This window comes from Drosophila hydei, unplaced genomic scaffold (genome assembly GCF_003285905.1).
Source record: "Drosophila hydei strain 15085-1641.00,03,60 unplaced genomic scaffold, DhydRS2 tig00000243-arrow-arrow-pilon, whole genome shotgun sequence".
Classification (NCBI taxonomy): domain Eukaryota; kingdom Metazoa; phylum Arthropoda; class Insecta; order Diptera; family Drosophilidae; genus Drosophila; species Drosophila hydei.
In genome coordinates, this window is record NW_022045693.1 from 1,091,963 (window position 1) to 1,109,083 (window position 17,121).

A 17,121-nucleotide genomic window follows, 5' to 3' on the forward strand; every position below is an offset into this window, starting at 1 on the left:
TATAATAAAACAAAAATTATTTGCAATTATTTTTTGGCTCATTTCTTTTGTTTTTGCAAAGAAAATTACTTAAAGTAAGTCAATTGTTGGTATTTAAATACCGCAGCGCTTTTTCTTTATGCAACATTCATATCTATAAATTAATAATAAAAACCAAACAAAACACGCTTCCAAGAATTTCCATAAAACAGAAGAAAAAAACATTTCCTAGCTAAGGGTTTCAGTTCGCCACATTCAACTCAACTCAACACATTTGTTCACCACGGCCCGCTGACGCTGGTGTGGTGAGTTCGTCAGACGAAGGCTAACGACAAACACATATGCATAATACATATACATACACGATATACATAGCAATAATTGTAATACACGGACACACACACATATATATTTAGAGCAACAATTGACAACAAGCATTCATAAATAAATATATAAAAAAAAAAAACAAATTATATATGAATTAAAACCGAAAAATGGTGGGAACAGAATTTTTTAAAAAAATCAACTCAATTTACGAGTTGAACAATTTTCTAAGAAAAAAATATTAAATGAAAAACAACAAAAAAATCTGACAAATTTGTAAAGTTAGTTAAGGCTTGAATATATATATAAAAAAAAAAAACAAACATTACATAAGTGCATTAAGCGAAGGAACGAGACAGAGAGAGCGAAAACCATTTACTAGCCCAGCCCCTAGCCTAAAAGTATGCAATTATTAATTTATAAATTTGTTAAGGTTAGCCTCGAGGTTAGTTTTACGGCAAACACACAAATACACACACACACATGCACACGCACATGCATTTAAGTGTAAGTATGCATGTGTGTACATAGGCCAAATTTCAATTGCAAATTTAAAAACCAAAAAGAAAAATTCAAAAATAAAAAAAAATTGAAAGTAAAGAAAAACAATTGCAATTTGTTTCTAAAACAAAACGCCATGCATATATATATATATACACATAATTAGGAAATGTATGTCAGAAAACAAAAAAAAAGAAAGTGGAAAATCTAGCTACAGAATTGCATATTATATATACAATTATAATAATTATATATACAAGCAAATATATTGGGCAAACAAAAGAAAACAAACAAAATGTTGTTGTAGTCAAATTACAAATTAAGTTTTGTTTTTGCTACCGCGTGAGTCATATGGAAAAGAAAATTGAAAGAAAAACCAAAACAAAAAAATAGTAAAAAATCAAGTCAAATTTTAAATGTGCAAAAAAGCAAAAACCAAAAATCATTTTTTGCAAGTTCTTTATAATTAATAACGGTTTTTGGCGTGCAGATAGAGAGCAGAAACACACATTTTTCCAATAAAAAGTAACAAAAAAAAAAAAAACAAAAAAATGAAATGAAATGAATGAAAAACGAAAATCGATTTAAAATGCAAATCTTTTGTTTTCTGTTGTGCAACACTGAAAGGCATGAAATAATAATGGGAAATTCAATTTAAGACAATGCTTTTGTCTATGCCTTCAATAATGTAGTTCTTTTAGTGTTGGTAAGCGGTATATAACGGTATTTACGCAAGCGTTGAAGTATTGATAAATTTTTTAGCATCAATTTAAATAATAATGGGAAAATTTTAAACAATATTGCTTGTATTTCTAGTATTGATAAAGGAACATACGTTTTTTGCATGTGAAATTCCATTTAGAGCAAAGCTTTCATCTCGGCCAGCTGTTACACAGCACTGAAATCTTTACAGTGTTGACAAATGGATCAGACGCATTTGGCACAATGCTGGGATGTTGTTTGACGCTGGCCCATGGACCGATAGAAGTCGGTTAGCTTGCACTCGAATTCCGGTCCACCCGCATGGCTATTGTCCAGCCAAGCTTGCAGCAGTATTTGCGCATCATAGTTGCAGCTCACCTTTTCTAGCCCAACTGGAAGTTGTAGTAGAATGATGTATAAGAGTGCCGTATAAGAGTGTTGCTACTCACGTATGACCATTTCCTTGATCTCCCATTCGTAGTCATAGCGCCGCGTTAGAAATTCCAGGAATTCCAGCAGCTTGGAAGTCGTCAGCTCCCATGTAATGCAATGTTCACGGACTAGTTCATCATCGTTCCAGAGACGGACGCGCCGAAACATGCGCTCGGTTCGCAGCTGAATGTTGCTGAGCTGAGCCAAAGTTTGTTTTAGGCGTTTGTAGCTCTTATCGAGTCGCTTGAAGAGTCGATGTATTCGCTTCTTAATATGGCGCAGTTTTCGTTCGGTTTTCGCAGTTCCCAATTGAGTTTCGTTCGCAAAGATTTTCGCACACAAAACGGAGTAAAGTTTCATATGATTGCCTCCATTTAGCACAGCCTGATGCCAGGACAAAGCATCCACTCTGATTTTGTTTGGCATTTTATTGAGTTCTCTTAAAATGCTGTGAGAGTTCATTATGAAGCGCAGCCCAAACACGAGGTATTCAAATTTCTTCAGACAAAACAGTGTTGTGGAATGTCTGTGTGCCTGGGTGTTTGCAGTGCTCAACAATGGCTTTTTAGAATTGCTTTTAGCTCGTCCTATGCGAGAGCGAATAGAGTGAACAGAGTTTCAATAAGAATATATTTCATAAGCAGTGAGAGTGAATACTGAACCTGAGAGCGAACAGCTCGAAGAAGAGTTCTTATTAGAACATCGTAGGCTGAGTCTAACTCACAATACATTCTCACAATACATTCCTTTAATTGGTTGTTGATATGCAGTGAGAGAGTTTAGCAGCAGCGTCTCAACCCCCTCTCTGCATGTAATAGATAAGGAGCCGCTTACTACAATTACTTTGTGTTGATTGGTCGTTTAAGCTTACTCTCTTCTATAATTAGCATACAACAGCTGCTCAGCCGCAGAATTTAGCACATTTGTTTGCTGCTTTTGCTTTGATCATCTATCCTTTTCACTCACTCTCATTGTTTGTTTAAGTCAAGCGCAAGCAAGAGTTCGCTTAACAGCAACGTGTGCTGCAAAATATTTGACGCGTGTCTCGTGCATTAACCAACACTGATTATCTGTAGTATTCCTTTGTTGGCAATTTGATCGCGAAAATAATAATAATACAAGTTTTTCAACTAGTTAATGCTGCGCATTAATTGCGCGCTTGTTATGTGAACTCCTTCAACTTCTGTTGGAGCTGTGCAATTAGCTGACTTGCTATCTCTTTCTATCTGCAGCCTGTCAGCTGGGAGCACCACGGACATGAGTTACTGTTCGTTGATTGCGTTTAAGGCTTGATTGTGCATCATGCAACAACGGCAGCAGCCGCAGACGCAGCCGCAGCAGCAGCACAATTTTCTGTTCTTTTGAGGTAAGCGCGCGAACTGGTTTTATTTTTTGCTTTTGCTTCTGCATTAATTATCAACAAATCATTTTTGTAGCACTGAAAGTCGCATTTATCAGTGATTATGCAGAAGGCGAGGGAGGAGGATGGGGCAGGTTGCTTGGTGTCGCATAACATGTGTTTCGACTCCAGAGGATGTGCCATCATGCGACGCACCATTGTGCAAGCTTTTCGGCCAACTTCTTGACGTGCTGCCACCGAAAATTTGTCAGCCACGATGATCGAGCAGTTGGAGGAACGTGGCCAGCGGACAAGGACGAGCCGGCGCGTCGGCGACATGACATGGCCGTTGATAATGTATAAAGAAGCGAAAAAGAACGAGGCATTGCAATTAAGATATTTTTATGTAAATTAATGAAAACAGCAAGCGGCAAGCGCAGCAGAAGGTCGCCAGATCGTTGATAATGCAGCAGGGGTTGGAGGAGGGGGAGAAGCAGAGGCAAGAGAAGAAGCCTAAGTAAGAGCTGTAGCAGCAGCAGGCGCACCAACAGAAGTGGAAGTTACAGGAGGCAGAAGCAGGAGCTAAGGGAGCGAGAGGTAGACAGCAGGAGGATCTTCCAAAAGAGACGCAGCAGCAACAGTAAGAGTAACTGCAGCAGCCACTGTAGCTGCAGACGCCGCTGCAACAGTCTCTGTGGCAACATTCTTTGGCTGCATGCGTGCAACTTACAAATAAGTACAAGCTGAACGACGGCAAAACTCCAATTGCGACGAAAACTGTGGCGCATTTTTAATTGGAAAGCGCGCACAAAAACCAAAGCTCGCTGCGCGCAGAGTGTGCACGACTAACAGATGCGCTGTAAAAGAAAGAAACACTTTTATAGCTGAACCTAACTGGCAGACAAAACAAACAGCGATATAGCTATAGATATTTAGTTAAAGATATAACATAGATATATAAATTGATATAGATATCTAATAATTATGCGAATCAACTTGATTTGCTTTAGCTTTCGTTTATAGTCTTTATATTAAGTAGAAATTGAATTATTGAAGACATGGCAAACACCTATTTGAAGAGATTAGAGACCATTTCGAACATGGAACTACTTTTAAGATAAGCTCCTGCTTTTAGGACTAGAAACAAACGATTTTTTATAGATTTAGTAAGTAGCCTTGTTCGTAAAAACGTGTCGAGCGAGCTAGAGACTGGGATAATAAAATTAAAATTGTTTGAAGGTCAAAGATCAGCATAGGTCCTAGCTTTGAGAGCTCTATTCTAAAAAACATTGTTTGGCAACAGCTACTTGACAATGTTTATTGAACAAAATGAAGCCTTAGATCATTACGTACTGTCTTAACGGACCCCACACCTCAGCGGCACTCTGTCATAGAGTCAGATCTGGTTAATGAGCTGAACTATATATATATATATAATATAGCCTAAGTATTCAAAAGCTAAGGGCCTCCTGCTTTCAGCTTCTATAAACCAAAACATAATCACAATATGCCCCTTCTCTATGGCAGGGTATCAGAAACGTTGCTGAAGTTGCCGCAGCCTCGACGATCTGCAAAAAACCAAAAAAGAAGAAAAAAAGTGACGCACCGAAAATTTATTGTCTCATGATGCGAAGCCGCACCAGCCGAGCTGAGCTGCATGTCGAATGGCGAGAGCAAACAGCAAAAAGGCCGCGAGCAATCGAACGAGGAGAAGCTGGAGTTGAAGCAGATAGAGGCAGCATCAGGCACAGGAGTCAGGGGCGAGGTAGCAGGAATCGACTCCTTTGGCTGGGCCGTTACTTAGGCATTTATGTCTGGCACTTGACACATTTTGTTATGGCATCTCAGCTACCGCGCGCCTCTTCCGACTTGTTGTTGACCCAATCAAAATTCCAGCATCTTGCACTTGAATGCGTTTAATTTGTAAGCTCGCCGGGTCGCAAAAGTGTTGAGCCGCATGTCCAGACATTGTATGGGAAACAGGATCAGTAGAATCTCTGGCTCTGCTGTATCAATCTGTTAACCGATCCGCGAATCGACAACAATTGTGTTTACAAGGCAAAAGGCACCGTTTGTAGGAGTTGCGTTGCTAATGAAGCAACTGAGTGGGAGGATTGAGTTATTAATGAAAGGAAATTACAGTTTTTATATGCAAATTGAATCCTAACTTAATCAATCTTGATGATGATGCTCATTAGGGAAAGTGAAGTTCAACCGGTCATACATTCATCCAGTTCTCATCTAAATCTCATCCAGATATCTTATAGCTCACTTTAATATCTCTTCTAGATCTCTTTCTATTCTCTTCTAGATCTCCTTCAATTCTCATCTAGATCTCATCCAGATGTCTTATAGATATCTTCAAGTTCTCTTCTAGATCCTTTGCTAATCTCTAAAAGGCATCTTTAATAGTTCTTTCAATCTTCTTTTCTTCTACAAGATCTTCTCCAGACTTCTTTCAGATCACATCCAGATATCTTATAGATCTCTTTCAGATCTTTTCAAGTTCTCTTCAATATGTCTTTAAGATGTCTTTAAGATCTCTTCAAGATCTCTTCTAGATCTCTTTCTATTTTCTTCGAGGTCTCCAACAGATGTCAAGATCTCCGCCAGAATTCATCAAGCTCTCTTACAGTTCTTTTCCTTCTCCTTTCTCCTTCAGATGTCTTCAAGATCTCCTCCAGACTTCATCCAAATCTCTTATTGCAGCTCTCATTGAGATCTCTTCTACAACTTTTTCATATCTCTGTCAGTCTCTACCAGAGTTCTTCAGCTCATCAATACCAAATCTCTCTCCCTCGAATGGCACCTTCAACTTTGTTTTGTGGCAATAAATTTTGTTGCATAGAGAATTCTGTATCCATATATAAATATGCTCCACTTGCAGCTGCACTTTGAGCTTGCCCCATTCGCTGTTCTGCATTTCCCTTTGGCGCATTTGTTGCTGTGCTGTGTGGCATAAGCCAAGCTATTTGCCTGCTTATCTGTGCCGACTTCCTCTTGGCCTGCTGGCCACTTAATAAGTGGCCACAACAGGGCGTCTGTGTGTGGGGCGCAGCTGGCCTTTAACCAGTTCCAGTCCCAAACCCAAACCCAAACCCAAGCCCAATTCCTATCCCAGTTTCAGCTCTAGTCCAAGCTCCAATTGCAGCTTCAGATTGTTGCCGGTAGCGTTTGCAGATCGCAGCAAGCAGTAGAGGAGATCGAAGAGGGTCCAAGTTGATTTATTCTAATCTGTATAAGCATTGCTATAATAAAGCAAAAGTGCCCACTGAGTGGACAATGCTGGCCAGCGGCTTTTGACCAGCTTTTCGGTTCTAGTTGTTGTTGTCGAGGCCAAATTGCAGATCAGCCAGTGCAGTGGGCAGTTCGTATAGTCCGCCAGTGCTGTGCGCTTAGCTTATTTGCAGCTGAATCTAGCTTTCTCTTAACAGATTGTACGCGCTGCGATGCTAAGCGAACATGATCAAGTTTCTTATATATTTTTCAATAAATCAATATTTAAATTTTTAACAGCTAGTTTTAGCCTTTTTTGGCTACTTTTAAGCTGTCAGCACTGTGGCATCAGCGCAGTTGCTTTGGGGCTTTTGAGCAATGCGCGTAATTGGATTTAAGCCCAAAGTGCAAAGGCAGCTGCAGATTCTAATGACTCAGCAGGAACAGCAGCAGATATAGAGAGCAAGGGAGACAGAGATAGAGTAGAAGAAAGAGATAGATAGAGTAAGAGAAAAAGAGAGATATAGTAATTGAAAAGAAAGAGAGAGAGATAGAGTAATAGAAATAGAAGAAGAGAGATATAAATGCTGCGGGAAAAGAGAGAGATAGAGAGCGAAGGTGGGAGAGAGAGAGAGAGGACGAGGCGACATTTCAGACTGAGCCATGCCAATTGGCCAACAAATGAAGTTGCAAGCGCTAATTTATCGCGTCAGCCAAAGTCTAAGGCAAGTGTCGAGGATTCCGGTTGCACAGGCAACGTGTGTTATCGACACAAAGTGTTTTCGCCTCGACAGGCGACACTGATACGCCCCTTTGAGAAGAAGAAGAAGAGCAGTTCGGACTGCCAAGTGAGCAGAGGCAGCCTCTCAGCTGCAGCCACTTTGTCAGCCGCTGTCCAAAGAGCTCGGCGTGGGGCAGTTGCCGCAGTGGAGGCATCTCTGCTTCCTGCCTCGATTTTATTCAAATTTCAACATGCTGCAAACATTCAAAGTTGAGCCTTGCAGTAGGCGGCGGCCAAATCACGTAATGCGCCTTGCAAACATCGTTAAAACACTTGCAACGCGGTCAACACAGGCTGCAGGCAGCATGTTGCAAGGCTGCAAGACTAAAGCCTTTTGTCTGCATCTAACTTCATCCGCAATGCCCCACCTCAGGGCTCCTTCGCTCGTTTTGTTTTAAAGCCAATTTACATACCTAGATATACCCTAGTTAAGGGAATCGAATAGAGTTGGAAAGTTTAGTTCAATTTGCTGAACCAGTTCAATTGTTCATTCTGCAGTCTCTCGTTTTATTCACTAGTTCAGATAGTTCATCAGTTCATTAGGGGGGCTCGACTACTTCTCTGGTATGCTAGACCAATTAGTTGAACCAGTTCAATTGTTCATGCTTTTTTCCATACTAGTTCACTTAGTTCTATTTGCTGAACCAGTTCAATTTTTCATTCTTGTTCTAGCTCACTTAGTTTAACATTTCATTATGGATACTAGACTAGGTTAGATACTGCTCTAATAATTCAGTTCAATTTGCTGAACCAGTTCAATTGTTCATTCTGCAGTCTCTCGTTTTTTTCACTAGTTCAGATAGTTCATCAGTTCATAAGGGGGACTCGACTATTTCTGTGGTATGCTAGATCAATTAGTTGAACCAGTTCAATTGTTCATTCTTTTTTCTATACTAGTTCACTTAGTTCAATTTGCTGAACCAGTTCCATTTTTCATTCTTGTTTTGCCTTTACAAGCTCTCTTAGTTTAACATTTCATTATGGATACTAGACTAGGTTAGATACTGCTCTGATAATTCAGTTCAATTTGCTGAACCAGTTCAATTGTTCATTCTGCAGTCTCTCATTTTATTCACTAGTTCAGATAGTTCATCAGTTCATAAGGGGGACTCGACTACTTCTCTGGTATGCTAGATCAATTAATTGAACCAGTTCAATTGTTCATTCTAGTTCAATTAGTTCAATTTGCTGAACCAGTTCAATTTTTCATCCTTGGTCTCTCATTTTATTTGCTAGTTCAGCAGTTCATAAGGGGGATCCGACTAGGCTAGATACTACTCTGGTATTCTAGTTCAATTTGTTGAACTAGTTCATTCTTCAGTTTCTTTTTGATTCACTAGATCATTCAGCTCACGAGGGTGCTTGAGAGATTTGGAGATGGAAAAGATTTCATTCTCTTTTATCTGCAAATCAAACCTCTTTCAGACCACTCTCCTATATATAGGGTATATAGATTGCTCCCTATATATAGGGTATATAGATTGCTCCCTTGTTCCCTGGTCCACTTGCTGCAGCTGTTGGTGTCTTCGTCTTGCTTTGGTCTGCGTCTTGGTCAGTCGGAGTAGACGTTGCGTTTATTTAAATTTATTTTCCTAGAATGCCACAAGTCGCCACATCGATGCGCAATTTGTTGCTGCAACGTGCAGCGTGCAACGTGTGGCAAGTAAGCAAGTAGCAGCATCAGCAACTGCGTCTGCGTATGAAAATTAATTGCTGCCACTCGTGACGATGGCTGCCGCTCGATCTGCCGACTCTTGCCACATTGTTGTCGCCTGCCTCTGACTCTCGCTCTTGCTGCTGCTGCTGCCGTTGCTCTGTGGCTCTCTCTTGCCTCGCGAGTGGGCGGCCTATCGTTTAGATTTATGGCCCTCGCCTCTGTCTCGCCGTCTGCGAGTGTCGCGTGATAAGTCTATAAAATGTTCGTTACATTTGTATGTGCAAATGGCTGTGGGATGGCATTTGCATATCGCCCAAAACTGCCCACAGAACCCACTCTCGCTCTCCCCCTCTCCCCCTCTCTCTGTCTCTGTCTCTTTTTCAATATGCGCCCCTTGTGGCTTGGTGAAAGGCGCCTGCATGTGGGCTGCAGTTAATTGTCTTTCATATATGATGAGGCCACATGCGATTGCAAATCCCGGTGAAAGGAATACATTATAAGAGGTAGATTGAAAGGGGGTCGGGGGTAGGCAGGTGTTGCCAACAGGTGGACTGCGGTGGCAACTGCGGCAACTGTTGCTGACTGCCAAAAAGCTCTCAATCACGTCAGCTGTCAAAGGCTGCTTTGTTCAATCAGCGTTTGCTTGAATCAATCAAATTCGAACAGTTCCAGTCGCAGCTCCAGCTACAGCTACAGCTCCAGCTCCAGTTTCAGCTCCAGCTCCAGCTGCTCCCCTGAGACACATTGCACCATTAATTTGATGGATTGTAAAGTTTTTCGCTTCAACAACTTTGAAGTCCCCAAAAAAAAGAAGGAAAACTGAGCGAGAAAAAAGGGAAAATTAAGGCGCACATTTGATGACAACTAGGGCAGTGGTTCCAGCGGCTGAGGCTGAGGGTTTGCCTGCCCCAATGCTAGACGCTTCACTGAGTTTCTGTGTGTGATGAAGGCAACGAATGGATCATCGAGTGGAGCGTTGAAAGCGCTTCATTTGCATTGTGGACACGGCCGAAGAAATTGGGCGATGCCTCAGTGCAGATGCCTGAATCGGAATTGGCGACAATCACAGCATGCAGGGTTGCCAAGCTGTGCGATTTTACAGACGAACTGGTACGGCAGGCTCTGCAGTATCAATCTATCCTTATGTTGCTTTCGATGAACTTCAGCTGTGTTGAGAGGTTTTCTCAGTTTCAGTTTCTTCCTTGTTTATTATTTGTGATCTAGCGCTTTCTCCTGTTCATCTATCATTCTCTCTCTCTGCTATCTGCTGCTATTTCCTTCTCTTTACCCTGCCCAATCTCTCCGCCCGTCTCTCCGGCGTTTAGCTCTTTTAATTCCTTTGGCGATTTGCGGGCGATTTTGTGGCGATTTAAAAGCGATTATGGCCGCAGCTTTTCTTTGTTATGCCAACTAAATATGACAAGCAGTTCTCTGGACAGGCTGCTTCCACATATGGCATAGCCGCTGCTCCCGCTGCCACTTCCATTTCTGGTCCACAGTCGACTCTTCTGCTGCTTCTACAACTTGTGCTTTTGCTCCTTTTTCATGGGCTGCGATTGACGTTCGCTGATAGGCGAATTTTGCATAAACGCAAGGCAAACGAACGTCGGACGCGTTGGCGGAAATGCGTTTTGAATCCTTTTTGCCCTGCCGTGCCTCGCCAGACGGCCGCAGCCGCAGCCGCAGCCGAGCTGCCACATGGGGCAAGGCGACGCTTTACCCATTTTGGCCGGCGCATTGTCTGCGGCCGTCTGGACGCGGAGCTTTGTTTAATTGCGATGCGAACTGTGCTGCAATTGTTTGCAGCTTGGAGCTGGCTGCCTCGTCTGGTTTCCTTTTCGCATTTCGCCTCTGTTTTTTGTTGCTGCCTGCCACGCAGTTGCGCATGGCGATTGTCCCTGGAGGCATATGCGTCGCATTGCAATTGAAATTGAGAATCGGAGCACGCTCCATGCTGCTCGCCCAGCCACATACACACAAATTCCTATGCCTATATGCCACATGCCACCTCCCCAGCGCCCCCTCTCACCCAGGCCTGCCTCAGTTCCTGTTGCCTTGCCACGCACAATGCGCGCATAATAATGAGCCTGAAGGCGGCAAGGCAGCAAACTTGTTTAGACTTATGCTTGCCTCGCTCTCGCTCTCTCTGTTGCACTCCCTCTGCTATTGCCCCACTCTGCCTGCCACCTTGCAACGTTAGGCTGCCTCGCATTTTGTCAGCCCATACGTGATAAATGCGATTTCTGTTGCAAGCAGCCCAGGCAGCGGGCATTAGAATGTCATTTCAGCATTTGCCACAGCTCATGTGTGTGTGTGTGTGTAGGTGTAGCTGTGTGTGTGTGTGCAACGGTTATTGCCTGCGCTTTAGCCACGCCCGTGTTTCGTAGTTTTTGACTAACTTTTTTGGCCTAATCGCATTTAAGCTGATTTTTGAGCTTGTCGCAAGTGTAGCCAGTCTCTGCCCCCCACTCGCCGCTCGCCTTGCCACATTTGCTGCCATTCACTTGGCTAACTGTTTACCACAACAAAGGCTCTTTGGCTACTCTTGCTGCTTGTTCTGGCCGCAAAGCGAAAGCCCGTCAAGAAGTTCTTTGCGTGTTTGTGCCTCAGAGTCGCCAGCAATCCCTTGTCCCGTTCCCTGTCGTCAGCAGCAACCGCGCCCCTTTTTCGACCATGTCAACAGCTCCGATGATGCCCAATGCCCCACTTCCAGCTGCTCCTGCCGTCCGCTCATTTAGCCAACGAAATCGCCCCGAACTTTCGTGCAGTGCAATTTCTATTGTTCTTCAACCTGAAGAGAGGCTCAACTGGAAAAAAAGAAGAAAAACAAAGCCTTTCGCCCGCTTCTCGCTCTTCCTTTATGCCCCCATTCTCTGCTACTCCTGTGGGGCACTCCTTGGCAACGTAACGAAGTCAACGCGGCTGCCACAAAATGAGCGCTTTATACCTACTTAGATCGCTATAAATTTGGCTTAAGGCAAGAAAAGTGTTGCCGCAGCAGCAGCAGCAGCTGTCTGGACCAAGGCACAGTGGCACGCAGACTATTGTCACTGAAATCGATTGACAATTTATGATCGTATTTTACTACAAAATTATTTATATATAAAATTTATATTTTCATAGTTACCGATTTGTTTATCCAAATTTGTTTAGCCACAACTGAAATAAATGAGAGAATAAAAAATTAAATTTAAAATTAAAAATTAAATCTATTTAACTTTCCTATTTCCTAAAGACTTAAAGAGGGAATTCAGTGTAAATAGTTGCTAGGCAAACGCAACATCAGAAAGGAGGCGTGGCAGATCTCAAGAAGTATACAAGCCAAGCTGATCGTGCCCTGTTCCCCTGTGCCTGCTCGTTCGCCCTGATCAATGCTATCTCGTTAGCAGACTTTGAAATATTTCGTTTCATTTGGATTCTGTTGAGCTGCTTCTATAATTTAAGCAAATTTCACAAATTGTTTTTTTGCAAATAAATTGCTTCCAGTCCACTGTGCGTACTGTGTGTGTGTGTCTACTGAACTTTGGTTTGTTTTTGTTTTTGGTTTACGGCGGTTCGGCTTGTTGCACGTTGTTGTTGCACGTTGCCCATTGCCCGCTTGCCCGTTAGTGGAGCTTAGATGCCGCGCGTTGCCGCAAGTCCGCATGATTTATGCGATTATTCTTTAGCGCAGCGCCCAACTTTATTGTTTTATGTTTTTGTGGCCAGCTGCAGAGGGGCAGAGGTGCAAGGAGTGGAGGGGGGCGTGGCTCGCTGGGGTCTATTGACTTGGACTTTGGCTGCGGCTGTGGCTGTGGCTGCAATTGCAATTGCCAGCAGCTCGCTAGCAGCTAGCAGCGCTTGCACTCAGCAGCTGTTTATGTTGCGCTGCAAGCGAGTGTTCACTGTAGCTGAGAGTTCAATAATTGAACATGCAGCATGCAGCATGCAGCTGTGGCAAGGCATGCGCCGGGTTAATGTCTTGTTGGTTATTGCCACGTCTAACTCCAGCTCACGCGCTTACTCTATATGCCGCTCCCTTTCTACCTCTCTCTCTCTCTTTCTCTCGCCTTCTCGCTCTCTGGCTGTTGCACCTGGCTGTGCAGCCTATTTGTAATTTGGCACTAACGGATCTGTTGAACCCATCAATTGCAAGCTGAGGTAATGAGAGGGAGATGGAGAGACAGAGAAAGAGCGGGAGAGGGAGAGCAAGTCTGTTAACTGGGCTTAGAGACATGTTCATTAAGGCCTGTCACATATAATAACTGTCCAGCGACTGGCCTATAAAGTGTTGAGATTTCATGTTGCAGCTGCAAGCAGCAACAGTTGCTGCTGCTGCTGGGAATGCAAAACGCGTGCAACACCATAAAAGTCGAATATGAATTACGCCCCCTTTTACAGCAGAGGGGGGAGGGCACCGTCGTGGCAATTACAATCTAAGCCAGATCTGGCTAGGCCAAGCCGCGCCAAGCCAAGTTCAGCCAGTTGTTGGTCTATTTTTGGTAACTTGTCTAACAAGCAGCAACTGTTGCTGCTGCTGCTGCTGCAGCTGCTTTTGGGCGTGGCTGGCTTAAATAAAAATGAGAAAATAAAGCATAACTGCTCGCACTAATATTACCAATAAGCAGGCAAAACCAGCCAACAACTAGTTCAAGTCTGAGTCAGACTTTTGCGAGTCGAAAGCCAACGCCTTGTCGCGCCGAACGGGGCCAAGCTCTTTGCCCACTCACTGCAACATTTCAACTGCAACATTTCATTTGCAACCGCATGACAATTGCTTATTTTGTTATTGTGCTTCCAAAAAAAAAAAAATGCTTCATTAAAGCGCGACACGAAATTATATTGATTTTTGATCAAGCGCTGATTATATTTGCCGTTTTTCATACACAAACCAGGCGAGTCCGACTTACTAGATACCCTGCACAGTTGCCTAAAAGCAGACCCAGCTGAATTGTTGAAGAAATCACAACTTACTTAAGCAGCAGATTCGACTATAGCAGCAGTCGGATATCGATACTTATCGATGCAAAGGCACAACATAACGTTGTCTTATGGGTGTCCTGTGTATATCTATGTGCTACATTCAACAGCTCTAGCTCTTAAAGTCTTTACATATGTTGCAATTTATTGCATTGCTTATTATTGCCTATCGATTTTTATCGATATGCGATAAAATTGAAATACATTTGAGTTTTATGACATACTTACATTTATACAGAACTTTGAATGGCTTTTACTTTCATAATACATATCACATATTTTGTTAAGCTCCACTTGGTTATCGATTATTATCGATTTTTGATAAAAATTATCGCTTGATGTATGCATGTTAGATATACGGCTACATGGAAAATGGTCTGTAAAATGTATTGTAATAACTAGTGTTAATTATCGATAATTATCGATTACAAAAAATAAATACTCTTGAGTAAATACTCTTGCAAGTAGTATACGTACATCTATGAGTCAAATTTGATGAATTAGCTATAGTAAGCTAGAGTCTGTGGTAAAAGTACATCGATAAATATCGATTTTAGTAAGGAAACTGAAATATTTTCGATTTTTGTATGACATAAATGTTGCAATATGTTTTTTTTTCGTTTTTAGCTGTTACAGGTGGTACTTGGGGCTATATACTTAAGCTGTTCAATTAGGTAGCAATTACAGGGTATCTGCAGTCATTAGTATGCTATGCGATATAATTAAATGCGGACACAGTTGGCGACCTTATTGAAGTAATAATATTTATTTGCACAACGAGCTGTGCCCAGCTGGGATTTCCGCCCGTTCACGTGCCCGTTCTTCGTTCTCCGTTCGCCTTTCCCTTTACCGTGCCCGCTCCCGTTCCAGTAATAGTTCCAGTTTTTTTAGTACTCTGTCATTTCGTTTGCCACTTAAATTTGCATTTTCATATTGAGCAGCCTGGGCAGCTGTGGCAGCAATCAGAGATTGAGAAAAAAACAGGAAAACTAGAAAAGCTGTCCGACTGTCTGTCCGTCCGTCTGTCCGTTTGTCGTCATCATAAATCGATAAAGGCAACGTGGCTGAGCGTGCCAAAAGTTGCCAATTAAATGTGGCAGCACAATTTGCCGCTAACCCGACTGCCTGCCACTTGTTGCACGACAGACAGCCCAGGCCAGTCCTCGCAGTTGCATTCGTAATGAGCTACGTATGCAACAGACAGAGAGAGAGAGAGAGACGGGGAGAGAGAGGGAGAGACATAGAGCGATAAGTAGAAACTTCAACTGGCTTGCAAATGCAAATTGTTGCAACTGTCCGACGTCAGTTGATAAGGCGGCACTTGAGGCCTTTTGCCACCAGCAGCGGCAGCATCGGTGGCAACTGTCACTTTGGGTGTGGCCTGTTAAAACTTTAATTTGCCTCCCAATCCCCATTCTGCTATGCCCACAGAGCCAAAAACTTGGTCAGTTTATATATATAAATCCGAATTGGATTTGGTTATTGAATTATATTTTATACTCTAACGAAATATAACTTAAGTTTTATATGAATTGTGTACTGCCCAGAAGTAAGCAAGTCTGAAATCATAGACTATATATTATACCTTATATAAGCACACGATATCCGTATGGCCATCAGTCAAATGGAATTTAAATTCATTTAGTTTTGGACTTCAATAGGCTGCAACTAAATCCTTTACTAAAACTTTTCGAGTATATATAGGTCTCTTTTAGCAATTGATAGGTTGCAAATAATAAATAATTTTAAATCAAATTACTTTGTCTAGGTATGTCGCCTTTGGCCTTGACTGCAGTTTTTAGACAATCAAGAAACGTTTGGCAACCCCAGATTAATTTATCAGTATTTTGGTCCACTCCAGGAAAATAGCTAAACTATCGATTAGAAAATTCTGTAAAAATTAATTTAATTTTTTTTCTGTGTTGTCGGGGTATTTTCTAGTCGGATGCTGCCGACTAGAGCATTCCTTTAGTATATTTTGGCTGCTTTCCACGCTCACTTTTCATCGACTGTAGCTTCTGCAGCTGCCACAAACAATGCGCGCTTTTAATGTATGTAAATTTGAAATGAAAATAAAAATAGAGAAAGACAGTGAAAGAGAGAGAAAGGGAGAGAAAGAAAGAGAGAGAGAGAGATAGATAACAATTAAGCAAAAGAGCAAACATAGCTGAGACTGGGAAACTGGGCCTAACTCTGGCTCTGCTGGGTTTGGGATGCTGCTTGGACTAAGCCAATCAACTGGCAACTAGCAACTGGCAACTGGCAACTGGGCAAAGAATTTATTTTTTTCTAATTTACATATCTGAGGCATTAGCTGAATGCTCGCTCGTTCGGCTATTCAAATTGCCTTTGCATAGATTTTCAGACTAAACAAATTTGTTGTCCGCTGCTTTTGCTGTTGCTGCTTTGTAGCTTTGTAGCTTTTTCTCAAATGCATTGTTTAAACATAGAAAAACATGTATCTACCGTTAAGAGCAAGCAAACAGAAATTAAGTTAACTTTTTGTCATAGCAGCCAAGTCTATACACTAGCCGAATAGCCCTCCATGCTTAGGCATAGCCCTTCGCGTTCCACGTTCAGGTTGGCTAAATAATTAGCAAAAATTTTGAATAGTTTTTGTGTGTAAACCAGCAGTGAAACTTGCTTCTTTATGTGAGCTCAGCATTGATGGAATGTGCTTACTTTTTACCTAAGACTTTAAGGCAAGAGTTACAGAAACACACAGCAGCTAAGCTTAGCCCTAAGTTGAAGTTATGTTGAAGATTGGTGTCTTCCAGAGTCACTGGAAAGTTAAAGTGGAAGTGGCAGTAGCTGGGGTTTGAGCCAAGTAAGTCTTGCTTACTGTAGAAGCAGCTGAAGTCCTGAAGTCTTGTCCATGGTCACTTTTTCATGTTGCTCTAAAGAGATTCTCTTTTAAAATCTCTCTTGGAGCTATTTGTAATTTGCTGTTCATAGACCAGACGTTTGAGAAAAGTTCTATGCCCTAACTGGCTGGCAGGGCATAGAAAGTTGGCCATGCAGTTCGCTGCAAATTAATTAGACTCAATTTGTGGCAGCTGCCACAACTTGGGTCGCAACTGGCGAACAGATTCTATGCTCATATTGTGTTCAGCTGCCTCTTTTTTTCTGTGAGCAGCAGCAATTCTCATGTAAATGCCAAAAGTTGCAGCATTGTTTAAACATTTACAAAAAAAATAAGAAAAACAAGAAGAAGACGACGCGGTCAAAGAG

The 17,121-nt window shown here is 42.2% G+C and overlaps 1 protein-coding gene across 1 annotated transcript; it reads right to left on the minus strand.

Moving 5' to 3' along the window:
- Nucleotides 1-1,588: 1,588 nt before the first annotated feature.
- Nucleotides 1,589-2,459, minus strand: LOC111596020. The gene is made up of 2 exons (XM_023310045.2): nucleotides 1,956-2,459; nucleotides 1,589-1,898 (listed from the first exon to the last, which is right to left on the minus strand). The coding sequence occupies exons 1-2, from the start codon at nucleotides 2,398-2,400 to the stop codon at nucleotides 1,732-1,734; spliced, it is 612 nt and encodes a 203-aa protein (XP_023165813.2). The 5' UTR covers nucleotides 2,401-2,459; the 3' UTR covers nucleotides 1,589-1,731.
- Nucleotides 2,460-17,121: the final 14,662 nt, after the last annotated feature.